Raw genomic sequence first — 14,671 nt, 5'->3', positions numbered from 1 at the left:
GCCACAATCGTAATTAGAGTCACGCATGAAACCTGTTAAAAAAATTCTACTTCAAAAATTTATAAATTGTGCGTGCAAGTGCACATAAATTACCACAAAAAAAATAGAAGGAAAAAGGTAAATGTGACCAGGTGACCTTTAATCATCTAATTAGACTAAGATAGTTTAAATTTAGAATGGTTATAAAAAGGATCAAGATCATTATTATTCTTGGTTAATTGAAACTGGATTCAATGCCAAACTGGACTTTCTAACATATGAGGCAATTTTGATTAGAGCCCTTAAAAAGGGCTGTTATATCGCAAATTTTTCATAATGCAATTCCGGGAGTGCCTCAAACCCAAAAATCCCAGAGAGATATTCTACAGCTTCTACCAAAGTTGGGTTTACATCTGCGTTTTTAGAGTGGTCACATATCTGTTGTAAAATTGCCTTCATCCTTTTTCTCCGTTTCTGTATTTCCTCGCTTTCAGCATTCATCCAACATCCTGCAGTATCATTATCGTCGATAGGCACATTAGGTTCATCTCTCAAGCTCCATCTAGTAGCTAGCGCGTTGGCTTTAGTCCTAATGGCCCGTAATGCTGGAGTCAGGATTATAGCAGTAGCTGGCAGCCGGAATGGCGCCTAGCCTAGATTGTCTAATCTGCTTACTTCCATCGCTGAATATGTATACTCACTAGCCCCACTAGACCCGACTAATGATTGGAGATCTGACTGACTTTGAATTATTGTCGTATTCGCCCAGTAAGGCATGTACGACTCGTTAACTCCCACACCGTGGGATTTTCAGCTACTCGTACGGGAGGAAATAAGAGCATCAAGCTTTAATGCATACACCGTGTTTGTCCGATTTCAGGGCAACTAAGCACCCCGGGACATGGTATGAGTGGGAATTGAACCAACACACATTCTTTGTAATTATGTATATTATACTGTGGTATAAGACTTCGGGTGAGATTGGTCACACCTTTGTGACGTCAACCCGGTACCGTGCGTTCACGCTCTTCGGAACACCTGATTTTTAGACGAGTGTGAATCGGTCCACACACTTGTCCTTGCATGTTCGTCGGGAAGGAGAGAAAGAGGTCCTGCAGAAGACTCCAAACATCAACCGTAATGTTCCTGAATCAAACCAATAGCTCACAAAGGTCAAATTTAGTCGAGCTGATTTATTAGGGGTCCAAAACATCCAATTTTGTGCAAACCACATTTGTAATAAGAGTCACGCTCAATGGTTGTAAATTTGCCCCTAAGTATAATTTTGAATTTTGTGTTCAAGTGTGCTTTTGATTAAGAAAACTGTAGATCTAGGTAACCAATTGAATTTATTCGCCGATATTAGGGTGAATAGGTCGACCTTTGGAACGCTGGATAAAGGATCATAACAGGTACTAAGATTTATCGAATGAGGTTCCCAAGCCAATAAGGGAACCTGTTAGGCAATAGGCTGGTAACCCTTACCCTAAAATGGGCTGTTTGTGAAGAGTCCAGCTGCTATCTATGGAAGTATCTATGTAGTTCTGGTGTGATTAACCAGCCCCATCTTCTTTTGTTCCTTGGGAATTCTTCCTTAAATACCTCGATTACTGTGAGGTCATATTTTCTTTGTCCAAACTGTGGTAGTTGAGTAGACCCCTACACAATTGATCAAGCGAGAGGTATCGAGCATTCGAGGTATTTATCTCCCACATCTTTCATGTTGTTAACAGCTATTCTCTATCTGGCCTTGACTGTTTTGTTTTGGAGTGGCTAGATGTCACTTATAAATCTATGATCGTCAATATACTAGATTGCTCATTCTTTATCATGGTATGTATCTGAGATTCCTATGGTGCGAACTTGGTCAGAAATGTGTTGAAAGACAGCCCGGCGTTCCTTGTAACGTTCTTCTTCCTTCTCTCAATCCGATTTTGATTTTTCCATCTCCTTCTCCACCACACAAGAGGAGGTGGGATTGAGGTTTTGTGATGAAATGTCGTGGGTCAAGGGCGGGGTGGGTGTTCCTACCTCTAAATCACACGTTTTATTTTTTGGGGTATTTTTTCGTAGGGCTTCTCTTACATTGCTGCCTTGTTATCCTCTGCTGGGATTCTTTTGGCGACGACTAATACAACGTTTCAACTGGTGGAGGAGGAGACAGCGGGATTAACTGATGTTGCTGCTTTGGTGGCATCCATCTGGGTGTTTGTTCCATCTCGGGGCTGTCTTCTATACAACTTCGGTTCCCTTCGTTTCTGCGCTCTTTGCATCCGTTCATTCGTTCTCTCCTATTTCATACCTCCTCTGTTGTCGTTTTCCTTTCCAATATCAGGAGAAGAGTGGCTCTTTTCTCCTGAGCTCTTAGACTCCAACCTGGTGCGAGCTTCAACCTTAGCTCATATATTGCATCCAAGCCTGTTTCCGGGATCAGACATTCTATCGCTCACTTCTTGCCGATACGTCCTTCTTGTTGATACGTTAGCTGAGAATTTGGAAATCTGTTGCGTCGAGGTCTGTAGATGCTGGAGGAGCGGACGTGAAGGATTACTATGATTACCAGAGAAGACAGAACACATGTCAGGATGATTTACTCTTGCGTGAATAAAATTATTCTCTCAGAGAGTCAAGTTAGATCGAAGAAACAGAATGAAAGAGCATCCAAGAATTAAAAACATGAAACATAAAAAAACATAAGCATACATTTCTTAGAAATCAAAATCAGGGTTGTTTGGGTTTCTGTTAACAATACCTAAAGTTTCATCAGAAACAAAATGATGGCTGAGGATTAGATCAGTCATCCGTCTTATTTCACAGCATTCACCCAGACCAAACATATTTAATAAAAGCAGAAAATGTGTGTACAAATGAACTTATTAACAGTGTTGGGATTGTTAATGACTGAGACCTTGGTTCCAGTTATTTCGTATGATTTCATCTTGCCATTGCCAGAAAATACCATAGACAAGACAAGATTAAGAAGCGGTGAAACACAGAAAGAGAACTTAATATTTCGTATTGGTAAATTATATCTAAACAGATAGAAAAATGCTCCAAAACATAATTAGATCTGTTTGCCATGCCACCCAAGATGCTGCTGATATATATATATATATATATATATATATATATATATATATATATATATATATATATATATATATATATATATTCAAGTTGTTTATTATTATTTTTATTATTACGCACATACATCTGTAATCTTACATAGTTGATATAGGTGTTTATTTATGTATTTCCTTATTGTTCAAGCAGTCGGAAAGTATTCCGGTTTTATCACTGATATCCGTTTGTCGATATTCTTTGGTCTACCAAACTCGTCTGATTTCATACCAAATTTTAAGGTACATTAACAATATTTATTTAAAAGTATTCAGAAAAACATGGGTATATAATAAATACGAAAGTACAGTCGCGTTTGGTTCCAAGTAAATGGAAATAATACATTTCATACAGCGCAGGAATACCTTATAAAATGCATTTCACTTGCCCTTGATGTGGATATCACATTTTAAGACGGGATTTAAATGAAAAAGTTTCACATGACAAGGAGCTCTTCAAATCTTTATATTGATCTTATCAGACACACGGACGCGAGCGCACGCGCACAAGCGCATCTATGTATACATGCACATGCGCGCACACACAAATATTTCGATTACTATTTAAATGACCGTCATTCTTTATCATTTATAACGGCTTTGTCGTGGGAAGACAATACTAATATCAATGAACGGACACAATTTCATATAGTCATCTAACACCTGTAAGCACATAGGCCACGCATGCCATTGTTTTAAAATTACATTTTATTTTTTACTTCGTAAAACCATGTCTCTCACATACATCTTTACACGTGATACAAAAGTTTCAGCCTACCCCTCCCCCCCTGCAGTTTGTAACCTTACCAGCACCTATTTTAAAAATCGAAAAGCAGTAAGGTTATTTATAAAACAAAATCACAAATCTTTCTCATTTAATTCATTGATTAATAATCTTAACTCGACTGCCACCAAGCGGTCAATAACACTGTCCCCTGACGGCTTTGGTGGCCTAAAAGGTTAAAGCGTCTGCCTCGGAGGGAGGAGGAGGTCGCGGGTTCGAACCCCTGCGAGGTCATACCAAAGACATAAAAATGGTACTAGCAGCTGCCACATTTGGCGCTCAGCATTAAGGTTTCCCTAAAGTTGGGATTAAGTTCATATTTTCCTCTCTTTTTTTTTTTGTTAAATATTAATATTAGACATTTCATATATTTGATAATGACGAAATCTGTGAATGGATATGATGTTAAAGAACCCATTTCGTGAAAATGGACTCTTCCAACTTTCGGAAAATGGCATTGAGCAGGCTCCTTGTTAACAATGGAAACTTCCATTTAGTTCAAAACCCGATGAAGATGATAAAGTTAGGGACCGCTAGGCGACAGTCGAGTTAAAAATGATGAATCAATGAACTAAATGAGTAAAGTTTTGTATATTTGTTATATGTTTACCTTTTTCGATTTTAAAATCAGTGGCTTGGAGGGTACAAACTGCTGGGGGTGTAGGTTGAAACTGTATGGTTCACTGTACCAGAAGGATTCGTTGTATGGCTTATCTTGTTCTGTGAATAATACTGAAAATAATGTCACGAGGCAAAAAGCCCTTGAACCCTTCACCTGGCCCTTTTCAATCTGATACGTGACCCGCCATATCTATGGTTGACATTATCTCTATACTCAGTTTGTACAACACCCATGCACATTTGATGTCCGATTTAATCAGGACAATAGATATACTAATTCAAAGAAAACACACAAGAAGACGCCTTAAAGCTGTTATCATGCTAATATGTCTCTGCTTGTTTGCCGGACTATTTCTCTTAGTGAACAATAACAGAGCTTCAGAACTCGCTCAAGCTGGTATGTAACTATATCTTAACGACTATAATGTCCGTAAGATTAGTACACTATTATGTCTAGTCATGTCGGCATTTTAAATTTGTTTATGACATTATAGAAATGTATACAATGTTGAACTTACGACCATCCTGGAGCCAATGTCTTTCACACTCCCCTTGTCGCAAACTTTACCATGATTCACAAAATATATAATTTAGAAAATGTGTGTGTGTGTGTGTGTGTGTGTTAAGATTTTTAACGTAGCTTTAACAATTTTTCAGTCATATCGCATCGATGTCTGCAGTGGCAGTTTATAGTGATGTCTAGCATTGGGGCATCATGCCGCATACATGTAGCATGATGTCCCACCCAGTCACATTATCCTGACCCCAGGTCGACCAGTCCTAAAACTAACCTCTTAATGCTGAGCGTCTAGCGAGGCAGCTGTTAGTACCTTTTTGTAAGTCTTTGGTATGACTCGGCCTGGGTTCGAACCCACGACATCCCGCTTAAGAAACGGAAACTCTATGCACCTGAACAGTTAATTTAGAAAATATCTTTTCATCAAAAGAGAATTGGAAATATGTTGTATATATATGTGTGTGTGACTTTGGATTTTTAACATAGCTTTAACAATGTTTCAGTCATATCGCTACGATGCCTGCCGTGTGACAGTTTATAGCGATGTCTAGCACTGGGGAATCATGCCGCAGACATGTAGCATAATGTCCCACCCAGTCACATTATCCTGGCCCAAGGCCGACCAGTCCTAACACAAACCTCTTAATGCTGAGCACCAAGTGCGGGAGCTGTTTGTATCATTTTTTAAGTCTTTGGCATGACTCGGCCGGGGATCGAACCCACGACCTCCCGCATCCGAGGCGGACGATCTAACCACTAGGCTACCGGAGCGGTATATCTTGATATAAGTTCGCCTACGCTGAAAACATCGTATATAATGTTAATAGCATCGAAACTAGGAAATGATGGCAGACAGAGAAAGAGACAGAGACAGACAAACATACAGAGACAGAGAGAACACTGGCGGGGGAAACTGTAGGAAATGTGTATACATGTATAATGCATGCATGATACTATGTGCAAATATCTACGTAGATATGTTGATACATGTAGGCGTATACATGTTGTATAATGCATGCATGATGCCATGCACAAGCAGATAGTTTGATGCATGTAAGCAGGTATAATATATACTTTAATAAATGTCTAAAACACTGCAATCGATTGTGAGTTTTTTAGTTCCAAAGATTTATTGCTCTACACCTGAAAGTGAGTATTGGTATTTGACAGCTAAACGGTCCATACATTTTTCATTCATATAGATATTGCGTGGAAAAAGTTCGAGATACACAAGTACCGTACTAATCCTTCAGAAAGTAAGACTATGAAAACCAAACAATAATACATTATACTCCACATCTTTATATCTGATGATATAGTGTTACAACTCAATGATATCAAAATATGCAACAGAGAAGTCGAAAACCAAGACGTTTTATAAAATTAAACAAATAATTTATTTCCCAGGAATACAAACTCAGAACTTTAAAAAGAGCTTATAGCATTGTTAATTAAATCCCAAATAAACCGAAAAGCTCTAGAACAAGTCCAAATACATGAAGGTCCAATTGAATTACAGTGGCAGTCCAAATAAATCCCGATATTGAAACTGTTGATGTGCCGTCTCGAATATACAAATTTTCCAATGTCCTGTAATATGATGATGTGTTAAAAGTATTTTGATGTATCAGAATATAATCCAAAATGCCCTCGTTTGAATTAACTATAATTCCAAAGTGATGCTTTAGTCAATGAATAACACTGAGCACTTTGTAATTCCAGTGAATAACACTATGAATAAATATATCCAACCAAAATTAAAAACTGAATACAACAAAAACAAAAATAAGATTATGTGCCTTATACTTTACCTGGGTCGCAGTTAACGTTTTTTGAATACACTCCGACAAGTTAATAAGAAAGTTCTATTCTGGAAGTTTATAAGGTCAGACTCAAGGCTGTATCCTTAACCCAGATTGAAGTTAACATTTTTACTACTAATAATGATCTAAATATTTATTATATAGTCGTCTAGAAATATTAGCTGTGTATTATGCTGTTAGCTAAATAATATCATTGATCAAGTACAATATGACCTTGGTTTTGGACGTGGTCAAGTACAAAATACCGATCTGAATTACATATAATCTCTGAAAAAAAATCCAACAAACAATACAAATTAAATATACATAACAATATACATCAAAGATCTTGCTGGTTGTACGGTTAGATTATTTTTCCCACCAGAATACGAATTGCTGGAAACATCTGTTTACATAGAATAATTTGTGTTATTTTTCTATAGTTTTCGCTAATGCCTAAATGGATGTTATGTGGACACTTAAAAAATCTTTTCCAATGTATATCTACTAGGTAGACGGAAGATGATATGAAACAAATATTAAATGAATAAATATAAAAATACAATGTCATTCACCGCATCCAGAACCTTGCAGATTTTTAAGCATGTAACCGTTTCGGAAACCAAAGTGCTGATGCAGACAATCGAAAATAAAAAGATGATATTATCTTACCTGCACCACCCTCCCCCATCCTACACCAGTCCTTTAGTGAAAGGTAACTGGTGGGTAAGAATGAGGTATAGGCAAACATACTTTGGAATAGACAACCATTAAAGATTTTAGATGTATATAAGCTGAAATACTGAATTATACACAGATATAAGATTTTGCATGGGAAATAACGTTTCATGCTTCGATAAGTGATACATCTGTATGCGCAGCTCTTCAAATAAATGGCAGCTCTAAATGTATCAAAATTTACTTTCTACACGAATAACAACTGGTAGATCATCTATCTGCAATATGTATCAAAATTTACCTTTTGCAATAACAATTCGCCGATCATCTGACTTCAATATGTATCTACATTTTCATTCTACAATAATAACAACTGCCAGATCACCTGTCCGCAATATGTATCGAAATTTCCATTCTACAATAATAACAATGGGCGGGTCATGTCTGCAATATTTATCGAAATTTACTTTTTACAATAATAACAACTGGCATATCATCTGTCTACAATATGTATTGAAATTTACTTTCTACAACAATAGCAATGGGCAGGTCACCTGTCTTCAATATGTATCGAAATTTACTTTCTACAGTAATAACAATGGAAACATCATCTGTCTGCAAAATGTATCGAAATTTACTTTCTACAGTAATAACAATGGAAAGATCATGTAAGCAAAATGTATTGAAATTTACGTTCTACGAGAATAACAATGGGTGCAAAGCGTACGCACATTGGACATCATTGAAAATTTAGAATCTTTTAAGTTTATGGTTATAATTTAACATCTTTTAAATGGCAATGTACACCATTGATCGAATAGCTTCTTTGTTATCTTTGCCTCCGTTTTCCTAAAAGTTCCCTCGTTTAGCCTCAAGCAAATAGAAAAATGAAGTAAAGAATCCTTCTGTTTTGGTGCAGATCACTAACACAAGATATATTATTAATCAATATAAGTAACTCCAGCTAAATCTGTTAAAGTCTTTTATTGGATATTGTACTGCTGTAGTATTACTTTGTATTAGATTCAACTAAAGCAGGGAAGATATGTTCCAAATTTTGAAGAGATTTAACTGGGGTTTTACATTCAATTAGCTATTTTTCTATACAATAGGGTCGAACGTTGATACACTGTTTGTTTTAAATGTGCCTAAAATATTATGTTCTTTTCCGTTAAGCAATTGTTCTATAATAATTTCGAAGCGCTTCGCAGCTTCGTTTAGTGTGTTTACCTTAAAAATGGGACTTTTCCGTCATTCTGTAGGTTACGAGTATTGTGCTATTAACCCGTGCAAGCGTGGAGGTACATGCATAAGTTACGGCAACAGCTACACCTGCATCTGTAAATCCGGGTATTTCGGCGTTAATTGTCATTTAGGTAAGACTAAAATAATCTTGCATTTATCAACAGATGTGGGTCAACAAATACATGCTTTAAAATAAACCTACGTTAACATTTGGATCACCAGTTTCATGGGCCATAGTAGCAAAACGGACAATGTTTTACAGATCAAAATATTCTCGCAAACAATAAATATTTGCTCATTTTGCGAGAATTTAATTTACAGTAATCGCACTAAATTTATTCAATATATGTTGAGCTAATAAGCAATAAAAGAAAATAATATGTTAAGAATGTAAAGTTTTAATGACCCTAAAACACTGATGTACAAGAGCTTTTTACCGATAATTTCCCATATGCCTAACTAAGCAATTATAGTAAATCATAGAAAGAGGCAATGCATTTGCGATGATCAAATCGTACCTTTTCCCTTTCAAACTTTTCATGATCTTTATGTGCGGCATATTTCGCAATAAGCAGATAAGAAAACTATATATTTCTCGTGAGATGGTCTACTTTATTTCAGTTATACTTAGTGCACGAGAGATAACAAAAACAAATAACGTTAAACGTTCTAGCGAGTAGTAGTAGTTCCTTAAATCAAGTCAGTCGTGTTGGAATACAACAATACTAATACGAAAATAAGTGAATTCTCAATCAAAGACAAAATTATTTTCAGATTATTTTACAAAATATCAAAGATAAATGGCAAAAGCTGTGCTGCATTGAATTCAACATTTTTATACAGTTCATAAATCAACATATTTTCGCAAACAATAAATATTTATTCATTTTGCGAGAATTTAATTTACTGTAATCGCACTAAATATATTCAATATATGTCGAGCTAATAAGCAATAAAAAAATAATAAGTTAAGAATGTAAATTTTTAATGACCCTAAAACACTGATGTACAAGAGCTTTTTACCTATAATTTCCCATATGTCTAACTAAGCAATTATAGTAAATCATAGTAAGAGGCAAAACATTTGTGATGATCAAATCGTACCTTTCCCGTTTAAAACTTTTCATGATCTTTATATGCGGCATATTTCACAAGAAGTTGATAAAAAAAAACTATATATATATCTGGTGAGATGGCCTACTTTATTTTACTTTTTCTTAGTGCACGAGAGATAACAAAAACAAATAATGTTAAACGTTCAAGCGATGAGTAGTTCATTAAATCAAGTCACTCGTTTTGGAATACAACAATACTAATACGAAAATAAGTGAATTCTCAATTAAAAAGAAACAAAATTATTTTCAGATTATTTTACAAAATATCAGAGATAAATGGTAAAAGCTGTGCTGTATTGAATTCAACATTTTTATACAGTTCACTGAAATATTTAATGAGTTAAATAAAACGACTATTATCAGTATAGGGAGGAAACTGCTTATCTGTTTGCATGCCTGGAAGGGATAAAACTGTTTTCAAAGCTAGCTATTTTACATCATCACAATCAAAAGAATAATAGGTTAATTTGGTGACTTAAATTAAGTACTTGAAGCAGGTAAACCCACACATTCACAGTTCACATCTAGTAAATTTTACCGGAACAATCTACAACAATTTGGCAAAATCAGATATAGAGTTTCCGGACAACAACGCAGATTTAATCAAACAAATGGTGGCTCTTTAAATAAAGCAGCTAAAAGCAGCTCCTTTAGAATGAACCCAAAGAATGGTGAAATGTGTAATAGATCTGAAATAATCATAAATTTTAGAGAATTGAAAAAATGGTTAACTGAACATTCTACTTGTACATTCAAAAAACAAGAAAGAACATATTTCCATACAAACGATTTCTGTTAGTTACGTGGATCGCACACGCCAGACAGAAATAGATGTCAAGTAATAATTTGAAGAAAAACAAAACAAGAATGCATGCATATACTTTTTGACAGTGTTATATACTTTCTTAAAATACTCTTGAGCTGGAAACAAAAAAGCCAATGAACTACAAAATATACTTTTAAATAATTTTCCAAGGCAACAAAACATGAAGACAAAGTTTGTTCAGGGAATATGGTTTTCCGGCACGAAATTTCAAGGCTTTTCAGGAACTGAAAACATTTACTTCTTTACAAAATATACAAACAATAAAACCAATAGCTTAAAGGCTTAACATAAGCTTAAAGATTGGAATGTGGAAAATTCTCACTCCAAAAGAAGCCAAAAAATGGATTGAACTCTATCAAGTTTTGATCAAGGGGATACAATAATAATAATAATCACAGATGAACACCCGTGGTTGATTCAAGTAAAGAATAAAATGTATCAATTTTATCAATGAATCTTCTAGGTTGCCCAGCAGTATTTGACTAACCACTAACTGTAAAACCTGTGAAACGGTAAGAATTTTAAATATTAGATAATCCGGCGACCTTCCAAACTTTATTGAGGTAATATTGTAAATCAGGAAAGAACTTTTATATGATTCAGTCGTTTGTAAACTGGAAACGTGAAGGAAAAAGATACATATGGCATATTGTACGAACAAGATAAGATACCAAGTTCACAAGATTTTACAATCCCTAAAAACGAACTGTAACGTAACTACCTTTCAAATTCAGTGTATTTGACGAATCACTGAAAAGGTGGGAATACCATGATCTGATGTTTGACTATCTTAATTGGCTCGGACTGCACCCTGAAGAGTGTGGTCGCCTTTGGTGTTGAACATCAAGGACTACAAAAAATAAGGCATAGAACCTTTAATTAATGGTGATATCTTTAACTTTTAAAAATGAGTCTACTTGGACACTATATTATTATCTACGTCATCATAGATTCTGTTGTAATCTGCTACTTTTTGTTTTGCATAAATGAAACTCAAACGTTGTTGACCTAAAAGCATATTTTGGAATGTGATACTTATTTAACTATCATGGGATCGATTTAGACAGAATGTTATTCCAACGTAATAGTTCATTTTATCGTCGTTAATTGAAATGTAAATCGTGTCAAACATCCGTCTTGTACATGTCCAAATATGGTATGCACAAATGACGTGTAAGCGTTCCATTCAATTATCTGTTTCGCCTCCACTTGATATATTTAGAGACGTGGTAAGATGTCACACAAACAATTATCCATCTGGTTTCTTTATAAGTTTCGTCGTTATGGATAATTAATGTTGAACAGAACCGAAATGATTAATTTGTTTTGTCTTAGTCACAGAATCAGGAAGATACAAAAAATTTCTCATGCGTGAACTTCGCAATATATCACACTGTTCTAATTTGGTGGGAAACGGTCACCTTGCATAGGAGATAAAAGTCTGTTGCCAAGGTGTACGACGTATATTCTTCCTGGTTAGAGCAGACGATTCCCCATCCGGTGTGTATTATAACACGTCATCAATTAAGTGGGAATTACTTGAATAACATTATATTTTACCTGATGGTCTAACATTCTGGGAGAAATAAGCATTAACATATACACTCTATAAATGTTTCTATTAATTAACTTTGTAATCAAGAAATAATAATGGAAATAAATCGCTAACTGTGTCACTGAAATAGGTTATGCAAAATAACCATAGTTAAGGTGCAACGTGGCTGTCCGTAAGTGACAAAGTCTGTTAATGAATTCTATAACATTATGCCCTGCAAATGTTACGAAAAGGTTAGCAAATCACAAAATTACTTAAATGTTGTGATAGATACAAGTTTAAGCATCAACTGCCTTACCGATTAATGCCCTTAAGTGTTAGTCTGAAATGTCCGGCATCATCATTTTTGTCTTTGCTAGAAAAAGTTAAATTCGTATATTGGTGTTGTTGTGTTTCTATACGAATGGGTTTATTTTTTTTTTTTTTTAAAAAAAAAAAACTTTGCATCCCGCTACACTCCAATATGATTGTACTCATTATCACTTTTTGCATCCCATCCGTGTGCTTTGTGTGCAAAAAGGATGAAAATAACACAGGTTAAGCAGCAGGGAGGGCAAGCAGACCTAGGGGTTCCGACAAAAAATAAAACCTCCAGAGAAATCTAATCCGGAGAAAGGTTCTATTTACCGAATAGAGGCTTCCTGGAAGAGTTATATCTTTATTGACCCTCAATCCGAAAATAAAACCTTAGTTCGAAGATCTAGCTGCAGAATAACCTGTTCATGATTTTTCATTTATCTCTGATTACATTTTGTCGACCGACCTGAGGTAGACGCCCTCCCTGCTGCTGTCGTGTTTAAATGGATTTTTAAGATTTTCACTGTTAAAAGATTCTATCTAGGCCGACTCGATATCTGGTTCGTGGATCACATAAATTCACTGTCACAAATCCATATGGTGTGGATTGAGCTCGTCCAAAAAAAATTTTTGAATTTATTTATGTCCATGTCGCCGCTACACCACGTTTGATGAATGTTTCTCAGAGTATGCGTATCCACACCGTTAAAGATCGCTAACATGTTACAATTATCTCTGATCACTTTAGGTATTTGTGTATATCTTTGAGTTACATAAATGACGTCAGTATTTTGTATGTCGTCCACGAGAGAAAATTCTAGCAGGATTCGATTGTTTATCTAACATAACATCATCGTAGACCACCAAATTATTTATCGAACCATCTAGAGCATCAACCGAAGGAGCTTCTTCTACATCAGTGATAAAATCAATTATATTTTCACCGTTATTCAACAACGCCGCATTTTCATTAAACTCTTTCAATACCTGATAGCATCGTTGATCATCCACAGATGGTGCAACTGGCGCGATTTTTCAATTTTTCACACTGCAACACGCAGATCATTTTTTCTCAGAGATCGATCTCACGTTGAATAATCCACGGCGAGGTAATCGCATATTGAATGTTTTATGACGAACCGAGGATTCTTCGGGGATATCTTCGGTAGATATTTTTAGTTCGTACTGTTTCGCTGGTATATTTATTTTGATCGTCATTTTTTCGTCGTCGCAATTTACATGTATATTCATCTTATATTGATATTGATATCTTTAAAAAGAAAATTTAAATTTTACTGAAGGGTCTGGGAGGGGAAACAAGATATATTTTTTCACTGGGTCATGGTGCAAGTATCATGAATAAAATTTTAGTTTAAAAAAAAGTGATAGTTCCACCACATCGTAAAATACTCTGAATGTCAAATGATTTTTCGTCCTCGGTAGATATGGTGCAAGTATCATGAATAAAATTTTAGTTTAAAAAAAGTGATAGTTGCACCACATCGCAAAATCATCCTCGATATCCTCGATGTCATGGTGCAAGTATCATGAATAAAATTTTAAACTAAGAAAAGTGATAGTTGCACCACAAGGTCATATCTTTGTGTTTCTTTCGATATATTCATCTAGTGTGATTGGATGTTGTCGTTGTATGTAAGTGGGAGATCTTTTCTTGTAGTAATTGTTCAACGATCTAAAGTTTTCTTCGCCACAATCAGCGCATAACGGTGTTGTTCCCTTGACGCCCTTCCCGCATATCTCGCATGGATTAGGACCGTATTTGCCTTTTCTAATGAATTTGTTGTGATACCAACAATAATCGCCGAAGCAATTCCTTCCACATTTTCTGTCGAATTCATGATCAGCCAAGAGCAATTGTTCATGATTATATATCTTAAAGATACTAATTGAAATTGTCTTAATTAGAGATATAATTTTCCTTATAGGATATATATAATGAAGCGAAAAATCAACGAGGCTGGCGAGATCAATAAAACTATTGATGTTACAAACAAAAATTTAAATGAATAAAACCATTATAACAGATATCTTTGATCCGCAGCACGTAAAAATCATCAGAATAGTTTTTGTAGCTGAATTTTACATCCGCCTTAGGATTCTTCACGACGTCGT

General features: G+C 35.3%; 1 protein-coding gene across 1 annotated transcript in view; it reads left to right on the top strand.

Moving 5' to 3' along the window:
• LOC149797323 (uncharacterized) overlaps nucleotides 1–14,671 on the top strand; it is a 69,334-nt gene that overhangs the window by 45,895 nt on the left and 8,768 nt on the right. The window contains exons 7-8 of the mRNA XM_089960746.1: nucleotides 4,722–4,900; nucleotides 8,763–8,876. Of these exons, the coding sequence (XP_089816872.1) occupies nucleotides 4,722–4,900; nucleotides 8,763–8,876 (293 nt within the window). The remainder of the gene's footprint in view (nucleotides 1–4,721; nucleotides 4,901–8,762; nucleotides 8,877–14,671) is intronic.

This window comes from Sinohyriopsis cumingii, chromosome 6, assembly GCF_028554795.1.
Source record: "Sinohyriopsis cumingii isolate HCF-2022 chromosome 6, ASM2855479v2, whole genome shotgun sequence".
NCBI classification, from domain to species: Eukaryota; Metazoa; Mollusca; class Bivalvia; order Unionida; family Unionidae; genus Sinohyriopsis; species Sinohyriopsis cumingii.
Note: the sequence above shows the minus strand (reverse complement) of the source record. Positions and strands in the feature narration are given on the sequence as shown.